Genomic DNA, 21,990 nt, shown 5'->3' on the forward strand with positions numbered 1-21,990 from the left:
ATGCCACCACACCTGGCTAATTTTTTGTATTTTTTTGTAGCGATGGGGTTTTACCATGTTGCCCAGCTGGTCTGGAACTCCAGAGCTCAAGAGATTCACCCACCTTGACTTCCCAAAGTGGTGGGATTACAAAGTGCTGGTGTGGTGAGCTACCGCCCCCAGCCCAGGAGCTCCTTCTCAGTTTTTGTTTGTCTGTTTTGAGACGGAGTCTTGTTCTGTCGCCCAGGCTGGAGTGCAGTGGCACAATCTCAGCTCACTGCAACCTTCACCTCCCGGGTTCTAGTGATTCTCCTTCCTCAGCCTCCCAAGTAGCTGGGACTACAGGTGTACACACCACGCCCGGCTAATTTTTGTATTTTTAGTAGAGACGAGGTTTCACCAAGTTGGCCAAGCTTGTCTTGAACTCCTGACCTCAGGTGATCCACCTGCCTCAGCCTCCCAAAGTGCTGAGATTACAGGCATGAGCCACTTAGCCCAGCCAGTAACTGCTTTTCTTTAAGACAAGAGTGGCCCATTTTTCCTGGGAGGGTTGGCTCTTAATAGCTCACTAGAACTGATTATTAAATTTTCAGGAATTTTATGAGCTGTTTATATGAAGCAACCAATTTAAAAAACTTGGCCGGGCACAGTGGCTCAAGCCTGTAATCCCAGCACTTTGGGAGGCCGAGACGGGCGGATCACGAGGTCAGGAGATCAAGACCATCCTGGCTAACACGGTGAAACCCTGTCTCTACTAAAAAAAGAAAATACGAAAAACTAGCTGGGCAAGATGGCGGGCGCCTGTAGTCCCAGCTACTCGGGAGGCTGAGGCAGGAGAATGGTGTAAACCCGGGAGGCAGAGCTTGCAGTGAGCCGAGATCGCGCCACTGCACTCCAGCCTGGGTGACAGAGCGAGACTCCGTCTCAAAAAAAAAAAAAAAAAACAACTTAAACCTACAATTGAGTTATATTAAAAACAAAGGTAATAAATACTCAAAACTGATCATTTCCTAGTTATTTTACTACATGTTACTGTTATCTGTGCCTTTGAGGTTATTTACATTTATGTATCAGAATGGTGGAACTACTACATAATGGCATTTACTATATAATAATAGTGGTAAAAAACATGTAATGCTATTATGTGTCTCTTTCCAACCCTGTTTACTGGCATCACATTGGTACCTTAAAATTGGTCATGGTGGGAGTATTTACACCACAGTAATCAGCAAACACTACAAATCAGGGCTATTCCACACACCCTCGCCCCTCCCAGACCTGGTTGTTAAACATTTACTTATCACACCACTGGTTAAGGACAGTCTGAGGCTCAAACGGTTAACTGTGAGGTCTTGGCAAAGACCTTCCAGCTTTGTCACAGATCTGGGCTTCCTTCTGCATAAGGAGATAGAATTTATTTACTATCATTGGGCCAAATAACCAAGTGATTTAGAGCATTTGATTCAGTCCTCTTGAGTCAGAAGGTGGGACTCAGACATGGAACCAAATTAAGGACTAGCTAAAACAGGTAGCGGGGGCAGAAGCAGCTTTCCGTAAGACATGCCTGCCACTGTGCCATGTCAGTTTACCATTGCCATGGCAAAACCTAGGAGTTAACATCCCTTTTTGTAGCAAAGACCTGATGACCTGGAAGTTACCACCCTCATCCTGGAAATCTCTGCATAATCCACCCCTTAGTTTGCATATAATTCAAAGCAGATATCCGTATGAGTGCAGCCCTGTCTCTGTGTTGCTGTTCTGGGCACACTTCCATGGGTAGCCCTGCTCAGTGAGGAGCAGCACCTCTGCTGCTCTGTGCACTGCTGCTTGCTGGCTACCACCACCAGCTTGCCCTGGAATTCGCTCTGGGTGAGGCCGAGAACCCTCCTGGGCTAAGCCCCAGTTTTAGGGCTTGCCTGTCCTGCATCACTCTTGTTTGTCTAACGTTCTATTTGTCAGGTGCTGATATGCAGGATAAAGAACATGAGAAGGCTCAGCCTTGAACTCCAGAGATACAGGAGGTGGACAGTGTCCCTGGGGGGCCCCACCCATTTCAAGCCCAGGCAGATGCTCAGATGCCAAGGTTCAGTTTAGGTTCAGTACCAAGGAACAGAAGCTGAGTGCTGAAGAGGGATAGTCATGGTGGACTCATGAGTCATAAAAAATGTATTTGAGCCTCAAGGTGGGTGGATTTAGATCAGTAGTGAAAAGCCCTTCCAGACAGGGGAGAGCAGTTTGGGCAGGAGTCAAAGTTCATAAAGTCATTTTCTAAACGGTCACTCACCTTTCCTGAAAGGTACTCTCCCGGCCAAACATCGCGAGAGCCCTTCGGCATGACCACAGGGGACAGGTGGGAAAGCATGGCTGGCTCCTCACCATGCACCACTGAAATCTTGAGTTCTGGTCCCAGCCCTGCTGCTAAGTAGCTGTGTGATCTGGGGCAAGTCATAGCCTATCCCCAGCCTCCACAATGGCCCTCAGTTTCTTTATCTTCAAAATGAAGGTTTAGACAGGACACAGTGGCTCACATCTGTAATCCCAGAAATTTGGGAGGTCAAGGTAGAAGGATCACTGGGGGCCATGAGTTTGAGACCAGCCTGGGCAACATAAAAAGATCCCCATCTCTTCAAAAAACTTAAAAATTAGCCAGAGTGGTGGCACACACCTGTAGTCTAGCTACCCTGGGGGCTGAGTCTGGAAGATCTCTTGAGCCCAGGAGTTCTAGACTGCAGTGAGCCATGATTGCACCACTGCACTCCAGCCTGGGTGACAGAGTGAGACCCTGTCTCAAAAAAAAATGAAGTCCATAGGAGAGTCTGTGGGCAGCTGCCCCCAGCCCCCATCACAAGCAGCCTGGGAGAGATGCTGACACCACAGCGAGCCCAAGGGAAAGGCTATACTGGAGGTTGTCCCCTTCCCTCTCCTGGTTCCTCTGCCACCATCAGCTGGGTGCTGGATTGAGTCAAGCTATCCTCAGCTCAAAGCAGAGGGGAATAAGATTGGCTGGAGGAAAGTTAAGTATTTCAGATTTGCTCAGAATTTGAAAGGCTTATTTATTTATTATTATTATTTTTGAGACGGCATCTCTCTCGCTCTGTCACCCAACTGGAGTGCAGTGGCACAATCTCTGTCACCCAACTGGAGTGCAGTGGCACAACCTCAGCTCACTGCAACCTCCACCTCCTGGGTTCAAGTGGCTCTCCCATCTCAGCCTCCTGAGTAGCTGGAACTACAGGTGTGCACCACCATGCCCAGCTAGAGATGGGGTTTCACCATGTTGGCCAGGCTGGTCTCAAACTCCTGAGCTCAAGTGATCTGTCCACCTTGGCCTCCCATAGTGTTGGGATTACAGGTGTGAGCCACTGTGCTTGGCCTGAAAGGCATTTTGTAGACTAGTGATGAACAGATAAGCAATTAGCAGAAGGTCTGTGTTCTCTGTGGAAGTGGTGGGTGAGTTTAACTGGGATAGAAAACATCCCAAGTTTGCAAGAATCTCATACAATGTCACTTGAGAACTCTGGGGCGGGGGGCGGGGGGGTGGTGCACGTCAGTGTGTACAAGATTCACCTGGATAGCCCGGAAAATGCAGATTTCCAGGCCCTGCTCCCAGAGTGTACTCAATGCATGAAAGATAGGGACCAGAGTCTATGTTTTTAAGTAAGTTTCTCAGATGAGTCTGGCTCAAGGGGTCTGTGAGCAAGACTTTGACAGATACTGACCTGGTGCGTATTACATCTATCTCTATCTGTTTGTCTGTCTGTAGGTTCCCATGTATCTTCATCTCTGTCTCTCTCTCTCACTCTCCCACCCACACACATATCCACTCTTTCATTCTCCAACTATTGAACCAGAACGTTGAATGGCAGGAAAATGAAAGACTAATCCTTCTTCTTCTTTCTTTCTTTTTCTTTAGAGATTGGGTGTTGCTCTAGGATGCAGTGCAGTGGCGTGATCTCAGATCACTGCAGCCTCGGCCTCCTGGGGTCCAGCAATCCTCCCACCTCAGCCTCCTGAGTAGCTGAGACTACAGGTGTGCCGCTATGCCTGGGTAATTTTTTTTTATTTTTTATTTTTCTAGAAACAGGGTCTCACTGTTGCCCAGGCTGCTCTCAAACTCCTGGGCTCAAGGGATCCTCCTGCCTAGGTCCCCCAAAGTGCTAGAATTCTAGGCATGAGCCACCACACCTGGCCTTCTACAGGCTCTTTAGCAAAGTCTCAGGGTAGGTGGCAGATGAAGGCCAAGACCGAGTTAGGGGATAGTAGGGAATGGTCCACTGCCACCTGATTAACAAACCTCTTTATAAGGAATAAGGTAGTGCTGTAATTGAAAACTGTGTCTCGCTCCCTATAGGGACTTCTCTCTAAGACTAAGCGAGGCAGGGGATCAGCCATGCTCTGCTGAGGTCCTTCTCTCTAGTCAGAGGGGAAGGACTGGGTTGTTGATGATCTGACCCTGGTCTGGCTGGCACCAGGGAGTTGGGGATGGGGCCTCTCTCTAGGCTAAAAGGGCCAGTTTATTCCGGGATGTCTCAGGACATTCATGTGCAGACCGGCGAATGACCAAGGTTTAAATATACCGGTTTCAAGATATAAAGGAGTCAGGGCTCCATTTTCTTTCTTTCTTTTTTTTTTTTTTTTTGAGACGGAGTCTCGCTCTGGCCAAGGCTGGAGTGCAGTGGCCGGATCTCAGCTCACTGCAAGCTCCGCCTCCCGGGTTCCCGCCATTCTCCTGCCTCAGCCTCCCGGGTAGCTGGGACCACAGGCGCCTGCCACCTCGCCCGGCTAGTTTTTTGTCTGTTTTGGTAGAGACGGGGTTTCACCGTGTTAGCCAGGCTGGTCTTGATCTCCTGACCTCGTGATCCGCCCGTCTCGGCCTCTCAAAGTGCTGGGATTACAGGCTTGAGCCACCGCACCCGGCCAGGGCTCCATTTTCTAATGAGGAAGCTTTTACAGACTTCCTGGGGTTTTTGAGTGGGGAGAAGGAGGCGGAACCCACGCGCTGCTGCAGAAGACAGCTGTAGAAGCCCTTACCTGGCAGTGTTTACTCCAGGGAAGGATGAGGAAAGGGGGACACGTCAGTCTTGGTCTTTGCAGACCAAGACAGAGGGATGGCAATGGCAGGTCCAGTCTGTGGGTCACATACACTCCCCCAAGATCAAACCTGTGAGGTAACATGCAGTGAAACCTGTTTGGATCAAAACAAGCAACATTTTTGCCCTACTTTCTTTTTTTTTTTTTTTTTGAGACGGAGTCTCACTCTGTTGTCCAGGCTGGAGTGCAGTGGTGCAATCTCGGCTCGTTGCAAGCTCTGCCTCCTGGGTTCATGCCATTCTCTTGCCTCAGCCTCGCAAGTAGCTGGGACTACGGGTGCCCATCACGCCCTGCTAATTTTTTTGTATTTTTAGTAGAGATGAGGTTTCACCATGTTAGCCAGGATGGTATCGATCTCCTAACCTCATGATCCACCTGCCTCAGCCTCCCAAAGTGCTGGGATTACAGGCGTAAGCCACCATGCCCGGCCTGCCCTACTTTCAAAATATAAACTTAGGCCAGGCTTGGTGGCTCACACCTGTAATTCCAGCACTTTGGGAGGCTGATGTGGGATCATTTGAGGTCAGGAGTTCGAGACCAGCCTGGACAACATGGCAAAAGCCCATCTCTACTAAAAATACAAAAATTAGCCAGGCATGGTGGCAGGTGCCTGTAATCCAGCTACTTGGGAGGCTGAGGCAGCAGAATGGCTTAAGGGAGGTGGAGGCTGTCGTGAGCTGAGATCGCGCCACTGCAGTCCAGCCTGGGCAACAGAGCAAGAGTCTGTCTCAAAAAAAAAAAAAAACAAAAACAAAAAACAAACACACACACACACGGAAAACAAAACATAAACTCTATCCTACCACTTCTCACTGTTTCCACTGCTGTAGCCATGGTTTAACTCATCAACATCTGGTTTTCCTGGACCAGCACAACAGCCTCCTTCCTAACTGTTCTCCCTGCTCCCACTCCCATCCCTTAGCAGGACATTCTCCACACAGCAACTACGGTGATCTTTTATAAATACAAAGCAGCCAGGCACAGTGGCTCATGCCTATAATCCAAACACTTTGGGAGGCTGAGGTGGGAGAAGCGCTTGAGCTTAGGAGTTTGAGACCAGCCTAGAAAACACAGCGAGACCCCATCTCTACAAAAAGTAAAACATTAGCCAGGTGTGGTGATGTGCGCCTGTAGTCCCAGTTACTCGGGATGCTGAGGTAGGAGGATTACTTGAGCCTGGGAGGTTGAAGCTGCAGTGAGCCATGATTGTGCCACTGCAATCAGCCTGGGCAACAGAGTAAGTGAGGAAGCTTTTACAGACTTCCTGGGGTTTTCGAGTGGGGAGGAGGCGGAACCCACGCGCTGCTGCAGAAGACAGCTGTAGAAGCCCTTACCTGGCAGTGTTTACTCCAGGGAAGGATGAGGTCACTCAAAAAATAAAACAAAACAAACAACCCCCCCAAAAACAAAACAAAAAACAGGCTGGGGGCGGTGGCTCATGTCTATAATCCCAGCACTTTGGGAGGCTGAGATGGGTGGATTACCTGAGATGAGGAGTTCGAGACCAGCCTGACCAACATGGCAAAACCTTGTCTCTACTAAGAATACAAAATTAGCTGGGCGTGGTGGCACGCGCCTGTAATCCCAGCTATTCGGGAGGCTGAGGCAGGAGAATCACTTGAACTCAGGAGGTAGGGTTTGCAGTGAGCCAAGATCGTGCCATTGCACTCCAGCCTGGGCAACAAGAGCGAAACTCCATCTCAAACAAAAACAAAAACAAAAAAAACAGATTGTTCCACTTACATACTTAAAATCCTCCAGTGACTTCCTGTCATAATTAGAATAAAACCCAACCTCCCTCCTGGCCTCCTGTAATCCCAGCTACAGTGGGAATGGACCACTATGTCCCACTTTGACCTCATCAGGGCCCACTCTCCCCTTCACTGGCCATGCTGACGTCTCCCAGCTGGAGGCCTTTTCACCTGCTTCTCTCTCAGCATGCAACACTTTTCCTGACCCCTTGTTCAAAGTAGCCATCCACTGCCTCTGCCGTTTTCTCATGACATCACACAAATTGTGATTGACTTCAAAGCACTTATGAGTCTCTGAACTTATTCACGTGTTAGCCTTCACTAGAATGTAAGCTTCAGAGACCATGGAGCTCGAGTGTCCTGAGACAGTGAATGGCACATAATAGGTGCTCAATAAAATCTGTGTTGAAAGAATGAGTGAGCAAATGAATACATAAATGAACTACTCAGGGACCTTATGGAAAACAAAAAAACTTTATGCACATCACTGGCATTGCCACAGGCTGAAAAAGAAGGCGGAGTGGGCTGGGAGCAGGGAAGAATGGCGGAGAACGGGTGGGGGGTTGCATCTCTAAATCGGTGTTGTGGGGCCACACAGGGTGGACAGGGGCTGTGAGTTACAGCCTTTAGGTGCTACCCTCAGCCTGGGCTTCCCTCCAGGCCTGGCGCACCTTGATCTTCACTTTGAAAGAGTCGATCAGAAAGACCACCTTTGGGTTGCCTTCCAGGGAGGGCAGCTGCCCATCATCTGGCACCTCCAGGTCGAACCTCTGCAGCAGCCAGGCCATGATGAGGAAGAGCTCCTGGCGGGCCAGGATCTCACCTATACAGGAGCGAGGTCCTGCTCCGAAGGGCAAGTAGCTTAATGATGGTGAGATAAGCTGGGTCCCCGCTGGATTCAAGAAACGCTCTGCAGGCAAGGAGTGGCATCAGCCAGGGGCTAGGGCAGGAGGGAGGAGAGGCATGGTTCTGCCCTGGCTGAGGGGGAGACATGGCCCTGCCCAGGGAACCCCCATCTGAGGATGTAGCCTTATTGTGGGGGAACCCCCGCCTGGGGAGAGATACAGCCCTGCTCTCAGGTAGCCCTTAATGACACAGAGGAAATGAAATATTCAGGAAAGATGGAAAAGAGGTGGAATTAACCTATGAAAATGCCACCACCCAAGGGGAGAAGGGACAGACTTAATGGCAAACAGAGGCGTAGAGGGCTTCTTGGAGGGTGCATTTGCAGTTGGTTGGAAGAGTGTGGGAAACCCAGCTGTGAAGAGTTTGGGTAAGTCTATGGCAGGATGAGGGTGTCAACAGGTATGTATTGTTGGGGCCAAGAGTTTTCTAGTAGCAAGCTTGGCAGAGGTGAAGGGGTACTGGGGTGGTGGAGCAGAGTCCAGGCTGGCTGTGCGGCCCAGGATGCAGGACAGGACAGGGACTCACCAGGCATGAACTGGTCCGGCTGGTGCCACTCCTTCTCATTGTGATGCAGCGCCCACAGATTGATGATAACGTGTGTGCCCTTGTCCACAGCAAACTCACCGATGCTGCTCCAGAGAGGAAGAGGAAAAGTGGGTCTGGGACGTTATCCTCCCTTCCCTGCTCAGCCTCATGCCCCCTCATTCCTCCACCGTGGGGAAAGTGCCCTTTACTCCCTCGTTCCCACTCACTCACCTTTTCCTCAGCTTCTGCCAGCTCAAATCTAAATCCAGCCCTTCTCCAGCCCTTCCCTCCTGACAGCTTATGTCTGAACACCTGTGTCTGTGGACTTTGGTGTCTGGCAGTGGATGTGGGTGTGCGTTTGGAGCTGCGGCGCATGTTATGTGCGCGCTGCAGCTGGTTGGAGCATGGAGCTCCCAGTCTTTCATCCCAGACCTCATGTCTCCGAGGGCAGCAGGAAGCTCCTCCGGGAAGTCAGGCAGATCTGTGGATGAGTCAGTGCGTGCATGTAGGTGGTAGAGACATGGAGCCACAGGGCTGAGGGCAGGATGATTTTTATTTTATTTATGTATTTATTTATTTTGAGACAGAGTCTTGCTCTGTCACCCAGGCTGGAGTGCAGTGGCGCGGTCTTGGCTTACTGCAACTTCCGCCTCCCGGGTTCAAGCGATTATCCTGCCTCAGTCTCCCAAGTAGCTGGGACTACAGGCGCATGCCACCGCGCGTGGCTAATTTTTGGATTTTTAGTAGAGGAGGGGTTTCACCATATTGGTCAGGCTGGTCTTGAACTCCTGACCTCATGATCCATCTGCCTCGGCCTCCCAAAGTGTTGGAATTACAGGTGTGAGCCACTACGCCCGGCTGGCAGGATGTTTTTAGCAGTTGATGGCTGACTGACTTTAGGTTGGCCAGCAGGGGCCGGCGGTGGGGAGAACCAGGTGGGCTGGCAAGCTGTGTTGAATGCATCATGGGGCTAGATGTCGCTGGGAGGGCAGGCACACCTGGAGTCAACGTTGGCCTTGTGGGGGATGAGCATAGGGGCCACGGGCCTGATGCGAAGCACCTCTCGGATGGTGGCCTCCAGCAGGAGGAGACGGTTACGGTCACTGATGGTTGGTGTGCGGCTGAAACCCACATTCTGGTCAATCTCCTCGTAGAGCTTCTTCTTCACCTGAAGACCACAGTAAGTTGGAGGTGACTAGTGTGTGTAAGTCCAGGAGAAGCAAGGGCTTGGAGAAGAATCCAACTGTGACATCCAGAAGAGCCTGTCCAGTCCCTTCCCAGTAGTGGCTCTGGGGCCCAGGCCCAGCTTCCAGAAGATAGGGCAGCTCTACTCTGGGGTCAAAGCCAACTACTGCTTGGGTAAGGGGCAGGGCAGGCCTAGTCTTCCTGCACAGAAAGCCTGAGGGAATTGGCTCTCCCTCTGTCTGCAGCCCAGAGGTTGGGCTGCCTGGGGTCTGGGATTGATGAGGGGGAAGCACACCTGAGGATTGTGCAGCAGGAAGGCCACGATCCATTTCACCACAGAGGTGGTGGTCTCCACGCCAGCCCCAAAGATGTCCCCTATGGTGGTGAGAATGTGGTTATCTGAAAGCAGCTCTGAGTCTTGATCTGGGCCAGCGTTGCCATTATCTGAATTCATCTTGGCTTGCATCAGTACGTCCAGCATGTTGGTGATAGAGTCGCTGTGGAATTTCTCCTGAGTTGGGTGAGGTTGGGAGACATTAATAAGGAAGGAGCCCCATCTGTGACACTCCTGCCATACTCTGTCCCTGACTAGAGATAACAAGGCTCCTTCCACTTAGAAGCGGAGCGAGTCTGGGCAGGGCCTACGAGCTTGTGGAGGTGGGAGGCAGCCCTGGGCCCTCTTCGAATTTGGTGGAGAGGTTAGGTCTCTTCTAGGATCCTCTTCAATTCGTAATTCCTCACTTTTCCATCCCAACTCCTTAAGTCAGTTTTTTTTTTTTTTTTTGAGACAATCTTGGTGCAATGCCCAGGCTGGAGTGCAATAGCATGATCTCAGCTCACTACAACCTCTGCTTCCCGGGTTCAAGCAATTCTCCTGTCTCAGCCTCCCGAGCAGGTGGGACTACAGGTACGCACCACCATGCCCAACTAGTTTTTGTATTTATTTATTTTTTTTTGGAGAAGGAATTTCACTTTTGTTACCCAGGCTGGAGTGCAATGGCATGATCTCTGCTCACTGCAACCTCTGCCTCCCGGGTTCAAGTGATTCTCTTGCCTCAGCCTGCCGAGTAGCTGGGATTATAGATATGCGCCACCACACCTGGCTAATTTTGTATTTTTAGTAGAGACGGGGTTTCTCCATGTTGGTCAGGCTGGTCTCGAACTCCCGACTTCAAGTGATCCACCCACCTTGGCTTCCCAAAGTTCTGGGATTACAGGCATGAGCCATCTTGCCTGGCCTAGTTTTTGTATTTTTAGTAGAGACGGGGTTTCAGCATATTGGCCAGGCTGGTCTCGAACTCCTGACCTCAATTGATCTGCCCACTTCGGCCTCCCACAGTGTTGGGATTACAGGCGTGAGCCACCGCACCCGGCCCTTAAGTCAGTTTTTATTGTACACCTACTATGTGCCAGGTTCTACTAGGTTTTGAAGCTCCTACAGCGTGTAGAATGGACCCCACCCTGCTCTCGTAATTACTTTTAGCCTAACTCATATTCTCTTCTGCTGTATCACCTACCTTGTAATTTTCAAATATTTTAGTCAGCAGATCATTTCGTGTTTTAACATGCCTCTTTAATTTTTCCAGAGTTTTGTTGGGGAAAACCTGGGAAGTAAAAAGAAATGTTAAATCCACCCTTCTTCCATTTTGCTTCTCCGGCTGCCAGAGTCTCTCCTGGAGGCAGATCTTAGCTTTCTGTCTCTGGAAGTTCCTACTCCACCCCTGACCTTCAGCCAGAATGGAAGGCAAGATGGGGACACAGAACGGGTTCATCATGACAATGAAGACAATTCTAAACAGGGGAGGAGGGCGTGGTCTCCACCTCTCCTTCCCCATTCAATCAAACATCAAGCGCTGACTCTGCTGTGTGCCCAGCCCTGAAGACCTGAGCCTGAAGCCTCAGACAAGCTCGCTAAGCCTGCTTCTCACCTGCACAATGGGGATAATACAACCGACCTCCACGGGGAATTCAGTGATGAATGCTTATAGAATGCTTCATACTGGCACATGGTCATTGGAAAAGAAATGAAGGTCATTATCTGGAGTACTAAGGTGCATAATTAAAAGGCTAAATCTATCTCTGCAGAGAAGTGGCAAAGGTTTTAAGTGGCAGAGGAGGTAGAGGTGGCAGAGATAGGAAAAAGATGGGTCACTGCGGCTGGAGCGGGGAAGTAAAAAGGAAGGAAGACTGGGGACACTGTCAGGGTCTACTAAAACCTGAAGGCAGGGTGTGGCATCATGCTCACCTTCAACCAGGGGAATAGGTCCACCAGGCTCTCCTTGCCCAGGCTGTCTATGATGCCTTCATTGTAATTATGTACGATCTTCAACTCAGGGTCCCCATTCTTGTAGGAGATGTTGAAGCAGATCAAGGAGATGACATTGGTTATCGCCACGAAGACAGGAAAGGAGATGTCTATGGTCTGTCCGTTGTGGGTGGCCAGCATATCACACAATGTACTGATTTCCTGACAAACTGAAGGGAGAGAGGGGCATGAGGGTGGGAAATGGATCAGCGCCATCACCCCCTCTCTCTACCAGTTGCTCTTAACAGGAGCAGGGGACAGATAGCAGATGGCCACTAGATGGCAGCAGTAGCCAAGAAAAGGCTGCATTGCGCTCTAGTCCTAACCCTTACCCCTGCCCAACCCTCCTCTCCCTCCAGCAGTTCCTGTGGGATGCAGCCCTAGCCCCAGGGGCCAGTCTTGGCACTCACTGATCTTCTCCAGCTTCTGATCGCCATCCTTGAACAGGGCAAAGGTGGCCATCGCCAGCCTTCGATGCAGCTGCCAATGTGCGCCGTAGTCAGCAAAGGCAATACCCTTACGATTGTTGGACAGGATGTCTAGAGTTGTCTTTGGAGAGCAAGCGAGGCTATAGGAATCACACACCATCCACCCCACCCTTGCCCGTGCACCTCTGGTCCCTGCTCTCCTTCCTGGGGGAGAAGGCAGGTACCTGGCCTGCTGACTTCCATGGGGCACAGCCCCACTGCACTCCACCATGACTCCAAGGGCTTGGTAGGACAGACCCTAAGGCCTCCTACTCCCAATTCCATCAGAAACACAGTAGATCGGGGAGAGAGAAAGAACCCTTAATTAGAATGCGGCAGCACTGGGCTTCTGTTCACTGACAGGGTGCCCTCTGGGCTTCTTTTTGCTCATCAGTTTCTGACCAGAGGAAGGCAACTCTGGATGGGATAAACTCTCTAAACTATGCCTATCCAGATGGTAGGGAGCAGGCGGGATTGTAGAGGCTGAGGACTGCACAGGTCTCTGCTTTTCCCTGAGCCCTCAGGTGAGCTAAAGGCAGCGCTCACCTCACTCGGGTTTACCCTTCCATTGCAAGCCTGCATACCTAGCCACAAGCCCACATTTGGAGAGTACAGATGTTTTGTCTGGACTTGGGCCGAGCCCCTGCCTCCTAGAGGTGCCCCCAAAAGCATAAGGGTCCAAAGCCTCCCTTTTCCATCTCCTGACCCCGAAGATCCCCATGACTAGCCTCCTCCATCTTCTCTGCCCCGGGGAGGAAGCCAGCAGAGGTGGGAGCCAGGTAGTTGCTCAGCAGACCTGGCTGATTGGTCCAAGGAAAAATAGACCAACCCTTGGCTTGATCAAAGCTGACAGGCTGGTGGGGCGCAGTGGCTCATGCCTGTAATCCCAGCGCTTTGAGAGGCTGAGGTGGGGGGATCATGAGATCAGGAGTTTGAGACCATCCTGGCTAACATGGTGAAACCCCATCTCTACTAAAAATACAAAAAATTAGCTGGCGTGGTGGCATGCTCCTATAGTCCCAGGTACTCGGGAGGCTGAGGCAGGAGAATCACTTGAACCTGGGAGGCAGAGGTTGCAGTGAGCTGAGATTGTGACACTGCACTCCAATCTGGGCAACAGAGAGAGACTCTGTCTCAAAAAAAAAAAAAAAAAAAAAAAAAAGCTGAGAGACTGGGGGCCCTACTGGGGTGTTCAAGGCAGTTCTCAGCAGCAGGGTGCTGGGCTGGGGGCACTGGCAGTGTTTCTGGATGATCAGTACCCCTCCTGGCCGGGGAGCATGACAGCAAGCTCAGTAGGAGGCTCATCAGCAACCCTGAAACGTTATTGTAGATCACTGCCCCTGTGAGCTAGAGCAGCTGGAAATGGCATCAGGAAACCAGCAATCCCAGCCTGCAACAGCAAGGCTACTTCTCCCCAGCAGCTTTCATGGAGGACAGTAATCACTGCCGCCATTTTCCACGAAGAGTAACATGAATCCTGGTTGTATAAGGGGCACTTACTGTGCTGGGTGCTAGGTTAAGTGCTGTACATGCACCTGCTCAGTCCATTAGAGAAGTCTAGGCCCAGAGAGATCAGTGGAGTGAGGACTCCTTGACCCCTCAGACCACTGCGGTCTTCCCATCCCACCTCCTGGGCAGCCTGGTAGAGGAGACTTTCCTTTAATTCTTCCTGCCTCATTTAGAGGCTGGGTGGGGGTCTGAAGGTTCACTCCCTTCACATCACCCCACTAGTCTACTTTGGGAAGAATTACAGGTTGTTGGAGCTGGAAGCACCATTCTAGGCATGGTCTGAAGACCTGAACAATCGCAGGGGGTGGTGAAGGGGGCAGGGAGGAGATAGACACCACTTACCACTTGAGGCCGCCCAGAGAAGTCCTTGCCCTTCTTAATAAGCACCTCCTTGGCCAGCTGGTGGTGGCCAACAATCACTGTAGTCTTGGTGCCCATACGAACGGAATAGATGGGGCCATATTTTTTCTGCAGCTTGAAAAAGTTGTTATGCATATGGCCATGTCTGGGGAGGAATGGCAGGCTGCCCACCAGGGGCAGGGACAGGAGGCTCTTAGGATACTTGGCACCAGGGCACCTTCTCTTGGGCCAAAATAAATAGGCTAGGGTGAGCAGCAAGAGAGCCACAAGCTCCCACATGGTGGCTGGGTGTCAGCAGGCAAGATAGACAGTGGTGGAGTAGAAGAGCTGTGGCAACTCTAGGGTACAAGGAGGCCTTTTAAAGGGCTACCCTGATCTTCACCTTGACTTTGTGTTATCTCTTGCCTTGTGCAAAGATTATCCTGGAGCCCAGCCAGGCCTGAGCTCATTTCCAGAAGGGAGAGAAGCAGGAGTGAAGGTCTCCTCAAGGGCTGGCTCAACTCCAGGGCAAACCTCCGGAGGAGGAGCTAGGTAAGGGAGGTCAGTTGATCCCCCTCTGAGGAGCTCCCCATGCTTGAATGACCCCAGAGTGCAAATGGTATCTGGGCTCAGGAATCAAGGCTTGAAACTTTCCATGTTGCAAAATCAAAATCACTGGACAGATGACAGAGTCAGGAGGGTCACGAGTAGCAGGGACTGTCAAAGGTCTTTTATGTGTTCTTTTTTTTTTTTTTTGAGACAGAGTCTTGCTCTGTCACCAGGCTGGTGTGCAGTGGCGTGACTGTCCATCCAGCCCTGGCCCTCAAGGCCATGTGGTTTTGGCAGCAATAAGGGGTGTGGGGTAATGGCCCCCAAAATAAAAATGTTATATGTGTGTATGGGAACAAAAGGGGTGCAAAGCTGTGGGGAGCAGTGGAGGGGAAGGGACAGATGAGGTCAGTACTGGGAACGCCAGAGGTGGGAGGCTGTTTCATAACATTCCTTGTTGATCAAACTTGTCAACACCTTCTTTGCTCATCAGCAGGACTAGCGTATTGGGGGAACCACCCCCAATATTTCAACATAGGTTCTTTCTATAAGTGTTGGCCAGCTGAGAAATAAGAGAGACAGTATAAAGAGAGGAACTTTACAGCTGGGCTGCCGGGGGTGGCATCACATATCAGTAGGACCATGATGCCCGCCTGAGCCTCAAACTGGCAAGTTTTTATTAAGGGTTTCAAAAAGGGGAGGGGGTGTAAGAACAGGGAGTAGGTACAAAGATCACATGCTTCAAAGGGCAAAAAGCAGAACTACTAATAAGGGTCTAACAAAGATCACATGCTTCTGAGGGAACAAAACAAAGGGCAAAAGCAGAACTACTGATGAGGGTCCAACAAAGATCACAATGCAAAGGGCAAAAGCAGAACTACTGATAAAGGTCTATGTTCAGCGGTGCACGTATTGTCTTGATAAACATCTTAAACACCAGAAAACAGGGTTTGAGAGCAGAGAACCGGTCTGACCACAAATTTACCAGGGCGGAGTTTTTCCCCACCCTAGTAGGCCTTAGGGTACTGCAGGAGACCAGGGCGTATCTCAGTCCTTATCTCAACTGCACAAGACAGATATTCCCAGAGCGGCTGTTTATAGACCTCCCCCAAGGAATGCATTCCTTTCCCAGGGTACTAATATTACTATTCCTTGCTGGAAAAAGAATTTAGCAATATCTTCCCTACTCATACGTTTATAGGCTCTCTGCAAGAAGGAAAATATGGCTCTTTTTGCCCGACCCCACAGGCAGTCAGACCTTATGGTTATCTTCCCTTGTTCCCTAAAAATCGCTATTATTCTGTTCTTTTTCAATGGTGCACCAATTTCATATTGTTCAAACACACATGTTTTACAATTAATTTGTAAAGTTAACACGATTATCACAGTGGTCCTGAGGTGATATACATCCTCAGCTTACAAAGATAACAGGATTAAGAGATTAAAGTAAACACAGACATAAGAAATTAGAAAAGTATTATTTGGGAACTGATAAATGTCCATATCAAAATGAAATCTTCACAATGTATGTTCCTTGGCCGTAGCTCCAGCTGGTCCCTCCATTCAGGGTCCCTGACTTCCCGCAACATCTCTCCCTTTCTTTTTATATAAATGTGCCATGGCGATGAAGGCTGTTCATTCTCTCAGTTTTGACACAGGATTCTTTGACTAATCTGACACACTAAAAACAAGCCCATTAAACAGAGAAACATGATTCCAAAATTTACTACAGTGGAGCCCCCAATAGACTTAATCCAAGTCACGGAGTTTAGTCTAGAAAGACTTTCTGCCACCTGATCTAACGCCACAGCTCCAGGCATAACGGATAAATGAGCTTGAGAGGCTTCAAAAATTTGTTTCTTTAGTTATGTCCAAGGATAAATTATCTACCCAGAAGGTGTCTTTTGACTATTTCCCATGAATGATCAGTCTCATTGTAGGAATATGGTGTGATACAGATATCAGAAGTGTTCCAATCACATTGCATTTGCATGTGATGTTCGAGACTCATTAGCCGATCCCCAAGCCAAATAACAGACTGTCTTAATCATTAATTTGACCAGCTAATTTTTGATCAATGCCTTGTTGAGAATTCCTCATTTGGATGGAATTGGCTTGCCAATCATTAACAAAATGAGTCACTTGAATAGATTGGTGTAATGCCACTCTGGCAGTGATGGCCAGTGCAGTGACTGTAATTAGGCCCATGATCACAGCAATTAAAGTGAAAACAAATCTCTTAGATCTTTTGAAAATTAGTTGTAACACTTCATTAATTAAATGTACTGAGGGGGAAGATTCCCAAGGTCTGGGTAAAGTTACTGGTATCCAGATTCCTTCTTGAGCTTGAACCAACATTACACTTTTCCTAAAGTCAAAACAGGAGTTAACACAAGTGTATAAATGACAATTAATGCATTGGGCAGTTTGATTGTTCATCCAAATTTTGATATTTCCCACTAACAGCATGTAAGGAGGCTTAACACAACTCTGTATAGGAATAGTCAGGCTGGAGGTAAACAAAACAGAATGTTTGAATCTATGTTGATACTGAGAGAGAGGAGTGGCTGTGGCAACGCCCGATATTCTCTGCCATAAAGAAGCAATCCAAGGTGCCCGGGGATGCTGAAGAGGTAGAGGGGCATACTTGGGTCAAGAAGAATTATCATAATGCCAATCAGAGTCCCATAAAGGAGGATTGGCATCAAAAAGGGGAAAAGGGTTCAAAGGGAATTTATCATGGGGTTCAGAATCACGGTTGTGAGGGGTGGTAGTGGGGACAACGGACAGAAAAGTTTTCCCTTCCCATACTTGTAGTCTGGGACATGGCAATAGCCAATTTCCAAAGTTCTGCATGTTCTGGGCTCAGAATGGGAACATCATACGAGGCCTTGGCGGTGGGGGCGGGGGGTAATGCCCTTATCTTCCTATTTTAAGGGACAGAACAAGCTGAACTTCCTATGCAAAGTAGGATGATGATCCTTGTCCTCCCAATAAGAAATAAAATAAGTAGCCTCCAGGCATTCCCTTCTGCCAGAGAAGCAATTGTTTGTGAAATAGCCCTTTGGTGCCCAGTTTATTACTAAACCATATGAGTCATTTTTTAATACTACTGCATGTGAATTAACACAACCTTCCCTAATTAAAGTTTTAGATGGGCCCTCAAAATTTTTAGGACATGGTTTTCCTACAGGTTTATATTGAAAGTATGGGGTATCTCCTATTACTCCCCCTTTCATTTGTCTTAAAGGAGAAAGGGAGAGGCTGGAGACCAAATGTTCCCATTCCCCTGTGGCTGATCTCTTCAGAAGGTAAGCAGCCCAGACTTGAGTTCCAGATGGATACAAGGAGGTACATGTCTGAGGCACAGAGGAGGGTATCTATAACCCACAGTAACATTAAATGCAGTGCCTTCTTTTCCTGGTTGAGCGGGGCAATGGTCATCTGTAGCTCCAGATATCCACACACTATCATTAGTATATTTCCAAAGGATCATCCATCCAGGTGAGAGGTCAAATAAGTGGAGGAAAGGCACATAAGCCCAATAAGAATAATTTTGTGTAGCAGGTAAATAAGTGTGAGGGGAAACTGGTGAGACAGAAAGTATAAGGAGGAGATTTTTTGTTTGTTTGTTTGTTTGAGACGGAGTCTCGCTCTGTCGCCCACGCTGGAGTGCAGTGGCGCGATCTCTGCTCACTGCCAGCTCTGCCTCCCAGGTTCACACCATTCTCCTGCCTCAGCCTGCCGAGTAGCAGGGACTACAGGCGCCCGCCACCACGCCCGGCTAATTTTTTGTATTTTTAGTAGAGACGCGGTTTCACCGTGCTAGCCAGGATGGTCTCGATCTGCTGACCTTGTGATCCGCCCACCTCGGCCTCCCAAAGTGCTGGGAACACAGGCGTGAGCCACTGCACCCGGCCAGAATTATTAAATAAAACCTATTGTAAGCAAGATCCATGCTGAAGGAGGAATAGAAGAACAGGGGGATGTTATTTTCAGGCTAATAGAAATGGTGAGATTTTTAGGTTCATAAGGAGAAAAAGAAAGGGAATTAGAAGTGGGATTAGTTAGAGGGGTCTCTGTTGCCTTTAGGAAGGATTGAACAAGACCCTTTTTGATTTGGCGCGCCAGTTTCTGAGGAGTCGGCACAGACTTCACCAGGTGTGAGGGTGTTCTCTGATGCAGACGTCTCTTCCCTGTGGTTTTTACTGTCAGCATTCACACAAAGTTTAAGTCTTCTAGTGGGCACCAAGACAGGGGACTGATGATCTCCAGGTGAAACACAAGCATACCCTCTTCCCCATGTTATGATTGTTCCAGGTTCCCAGGTATTGGTCTGGGAATTAAAGGCAAAGAATTAGGTAGTAAATTTAGAGGAACGGTACTGCAGAGATCGACTGTCCCGCCTCCAACTGTGGAGGTGGACAAGCATTGTACTGAGACAGAAGAGGCTGGGACCCATCTGGGTTGGCTGTAGGTAAATTTATTTTTGCTGGGGGCTGCGTTGGGACCGCTTGAAGCGGGAACACAACATTGATCTGAGTCTGAGGTGTCCCATTTGATATTGGGGGCTGGGACTGGCCCCGCTTCCCATTTCCCTGGTTCTGTGGCAAGGAATTTCCATCTATATCAGACTTAAGAGTGGCAAGTACTTGCCCAATGTTTACCTTTATGACAATGAGGACAAACAGTAGCAGGAGCATTTGGCTGTGTTTTTTGAGCCGGTTTGGCCGCCTTTAAGTTTCTAACAGTGCAATTTTTTCGAGTATGACCAAGTTGACCACAATTACAGCAGGCTCCAAGGAAAGAATCAGTCGAGTCAGTTTGACTGCAATCCTTCATGGTCCCTGCCCACAGAATAGCTTTGTGGGTCTCCAATCCAATGCCTTCACAAGCTTTAATATATGCAGGCAACACCTCGTGATCATGTAAACTTTGTCGTTGGACAGAACGCATGGCCATTTTACACTCGTGGTTCGCATTCTCAAAAGCTAACACACAAAGAAGAATACCTTGAGCGTGCTCATCAGAGACAGATTTTTCAACAGCATCTTGTAATGTAGCCAAATAATCAGGATATAATTCATTGTGACCCTGTTTAACAGTAGTAAAAGAAACAGGACCTTGGCCTGGGATGTGTAATTTACCCAAGCTCTCATACACAACTTTGTTACTTGTTCTGTGGTGAGAGCATCAAAGCCTAATTGGGCGGTAGTGTCAGAGTTATTATTGGAGCCTGTGAGCCGAGCCTGAGTAACTAGAATGCCATCAGCCCGATTTAGCTGAGCTTGCAGACGGGCCTCCTCTGACCACCAGGGACGGAATTGTAAATGCTGAGATGGAGTTAGAAGAGATTTTGCCAAAAGGTCCCAGTCTAAAGGAAGCAAAATGACCTCAGTACAAACAGTCTGTAATACCATTTTAACATATGGAGAAGTAGGACCATACTGAGTACAAGCATTCTTGAATTCTTTTAAAAAGGTAAGATAGAGTGGTGCATATCAACCCATTTGTACCCCTTGAGCATTGCAAGGTTCCAGCGTGACCGGATAAGACCACGCCTCTAATCTACTTGCTTTTTTGTTTTGGCGAAATAAGTGTAGCATGGAAGTTTCAAGAACAGGCACATGAGATGGAGTCGGCATAGAAGTGACAGGAAAAGTATGTGTAGATAAGGGGAACTGAGGTTGAGGAGGTCAGACCGGTATGACAGCATGAGAAATGGGCTTTGGAGGAGGAGAAGAGGCAGAAGCATACCAGTGATTATTGCCCAATCCTGTGCAACAAGAGTGGCAGGTGTATCCATGTGTGAAGATTGGTACAGAGAAGCAGGTTGAGTGGATGGCAAAGTGACCGGCTGAGGGACCGAAATGACAGGAGGGTGAGGGGCTGCAATGGACAGGGAAGGGCCTGCAGAATTACAGGTAAATTGTAGTTTAGTCCTGGAGTCATTAGATGGCTCCAGAGGCAAAGGCTGTAAAGGTTTGAAGAGTGAAGAGTTAGCATAGATATGGTCCCGGGCTGTCCGAGTAGGGGCCACGGGAGCTACAAGTACTGGCTCTTCATGAAAAGAAATAAGATCATCAGAGGGTGACGTTAAGCCAAAGTCACCGGAGTTAGATATTGAATCTTCAATATCCTCAGGTGGGGGAGGAGCAGATGAAGGGAGAGAGAGGCTGAGCAGATATAGCGAAGGCCGAGCGGGAGAGGAAAGCTGAGGAAAAGGTGGAATGTCTCCAGATTCAGAAAACTGTGGTAACTGCAGGGGGTCACGGCATTGGTATGTCATTAGGATGGCATGTACCAAGGCCCAGTCACCCCAAACAGTGATGGGAACATAATATCCTGTCAGGACCAGTTCCTGGAATTTTGCACCAATATGATCCCATAGTTCCACATCTAACGTTCTCTTTTCAGGAAACCAAGGACAGTGTTCTTCCAGCGCTCTGAATAGGGTGATCATATTTTCCAAGGGTACCCGAACTCCCCCCTGTTTTAACAGGAGTTTAATATAGCAGAGATAAGCATAATGTTTAGACTCTGCATGACCCATAGTTACCCCGCACAATACACAGACAATTCACCAGTCTTCAGGGAGCCAAACAAGTGTTTCTGTGGACCAGACTGATGAACGTTTCTCCGCACCTTCCAAAGGGAATTGTGTTCCTACATGCACTTAGGAAAAAGAAAACTATGTTGGCATGCGAGATATTGGGGGAACATGCCCCCAATATTTCAGCGTAGGTTATTTCTATTTTCCATAACTGTTGGCTGGCTGAGAAATAAAGAGAGACAGTATAAAGAGAGGAATTTAACTGCTGGGCCACCAGGGGTGGCATCACATATTGGTAGGACCATGATGCCTGCCTGAGCCTCGAACCAGCAAGTTTTTATTATGGGTTACTTTTTCTTCTTTTCTATTTTTTTTTTTTTTTTTTTTTTTTTTTTTTGAGACAGAGTCTTGCTCTGTCACCCAGGCTGGAGTGCAGTGGCGCAATCTCGGCTCACTGCAAGCTCAGTATCCTGGGTTCATGCCAATCTCCTGCCTCAGACTCCCGAGTAGCTGGGACCACAGGTGCCCGCCACCACGCCTGGCTAATTTTTTTGTATTATTAGTAGAAACGGGGTTTCACTGTGTTAGCCAGGATGGTCTTGATCTCCTGAACTCGTGATCTACCCAACTCGGCCTCCCAAAGTGCTGGGATTACAGGCATGAGCCACCACGCCCAGCCTATTAAGGATTTCAAAAAGGGGAGGAGGTGTAAGAACAGGGAGTAGGTACAAAGATCACATGCTTCAAAGGGCAAAAAGTAGAACTACTAATAAGGGTCTAACAAAGATCACATGCTTCTGAGGGAACAAAACAAAGGGCAAAAGAACTACT

The 21,990-nt window shown here is 48.9% G+C and overlaps 1 protein-coding gene across 2 annotated transcripts; it reads right to left on the reverse strand.

Moving 5' to 3' along the window:
- Positions 1 to 7,276: 7,276 nt before the first annotated feature.
- On the reverse strand, positions 7,277 to 14,410 carry CYP17A1 (cytochrome P450 family 17 subfamily A member 1). 2 transcript variants are annotated; one of them, XM_045362216.2, is made up of 8 exons: positions 14,061 to 14,410; positions 12,153 to 12,291; positions 11,683 to 11,912; positions 10,955 to 11,041; positions 9,733 to 9,948; positions 9,251 to 9,420; positions 8,253 to 8,356; positions 7,277 to 7,731 (listed from the first exon to the last, which is right to left on the reverse strand). In XM_045362216.2, exons 1-8 carry the CDS (start codon positions 14,355 to 14,357, stop codon positions 7,448 to 7,450), a joined length of 1,527 nt encoding a protein of 508 aa, XP_045218151.1. In that variant the 5' UTR covers positions 14,358 to 14,410; the 3' UTR covers positions 7,277 to 7,447. The 2 variants fall into 2 exon arrangements, with proteins under 2 accessions (XP_045218151.1, XP_073858732.1); XM_074002631.1 differs by lacking the exon at positions 12,153 to 12,291.
- Between the last annotated feature and the right edge of the window lie 7,580 nt (positions 14,411 to 21,990).

The sequence above is a fragment of the Macaca fascicularis genome, chromosome 9 (genome assembly GCF_037993035.2).
Source record: "Macaca fascicularis isolate 582-1 chromosome 9, T2T-MFA8v1.1".
Classification (NCBI taxonomy): Eukaryota; Metazoa; Chordata; class Mammalia; order Primates; family Cercopithecidae; genus Macaca; species Macaca fascicularis.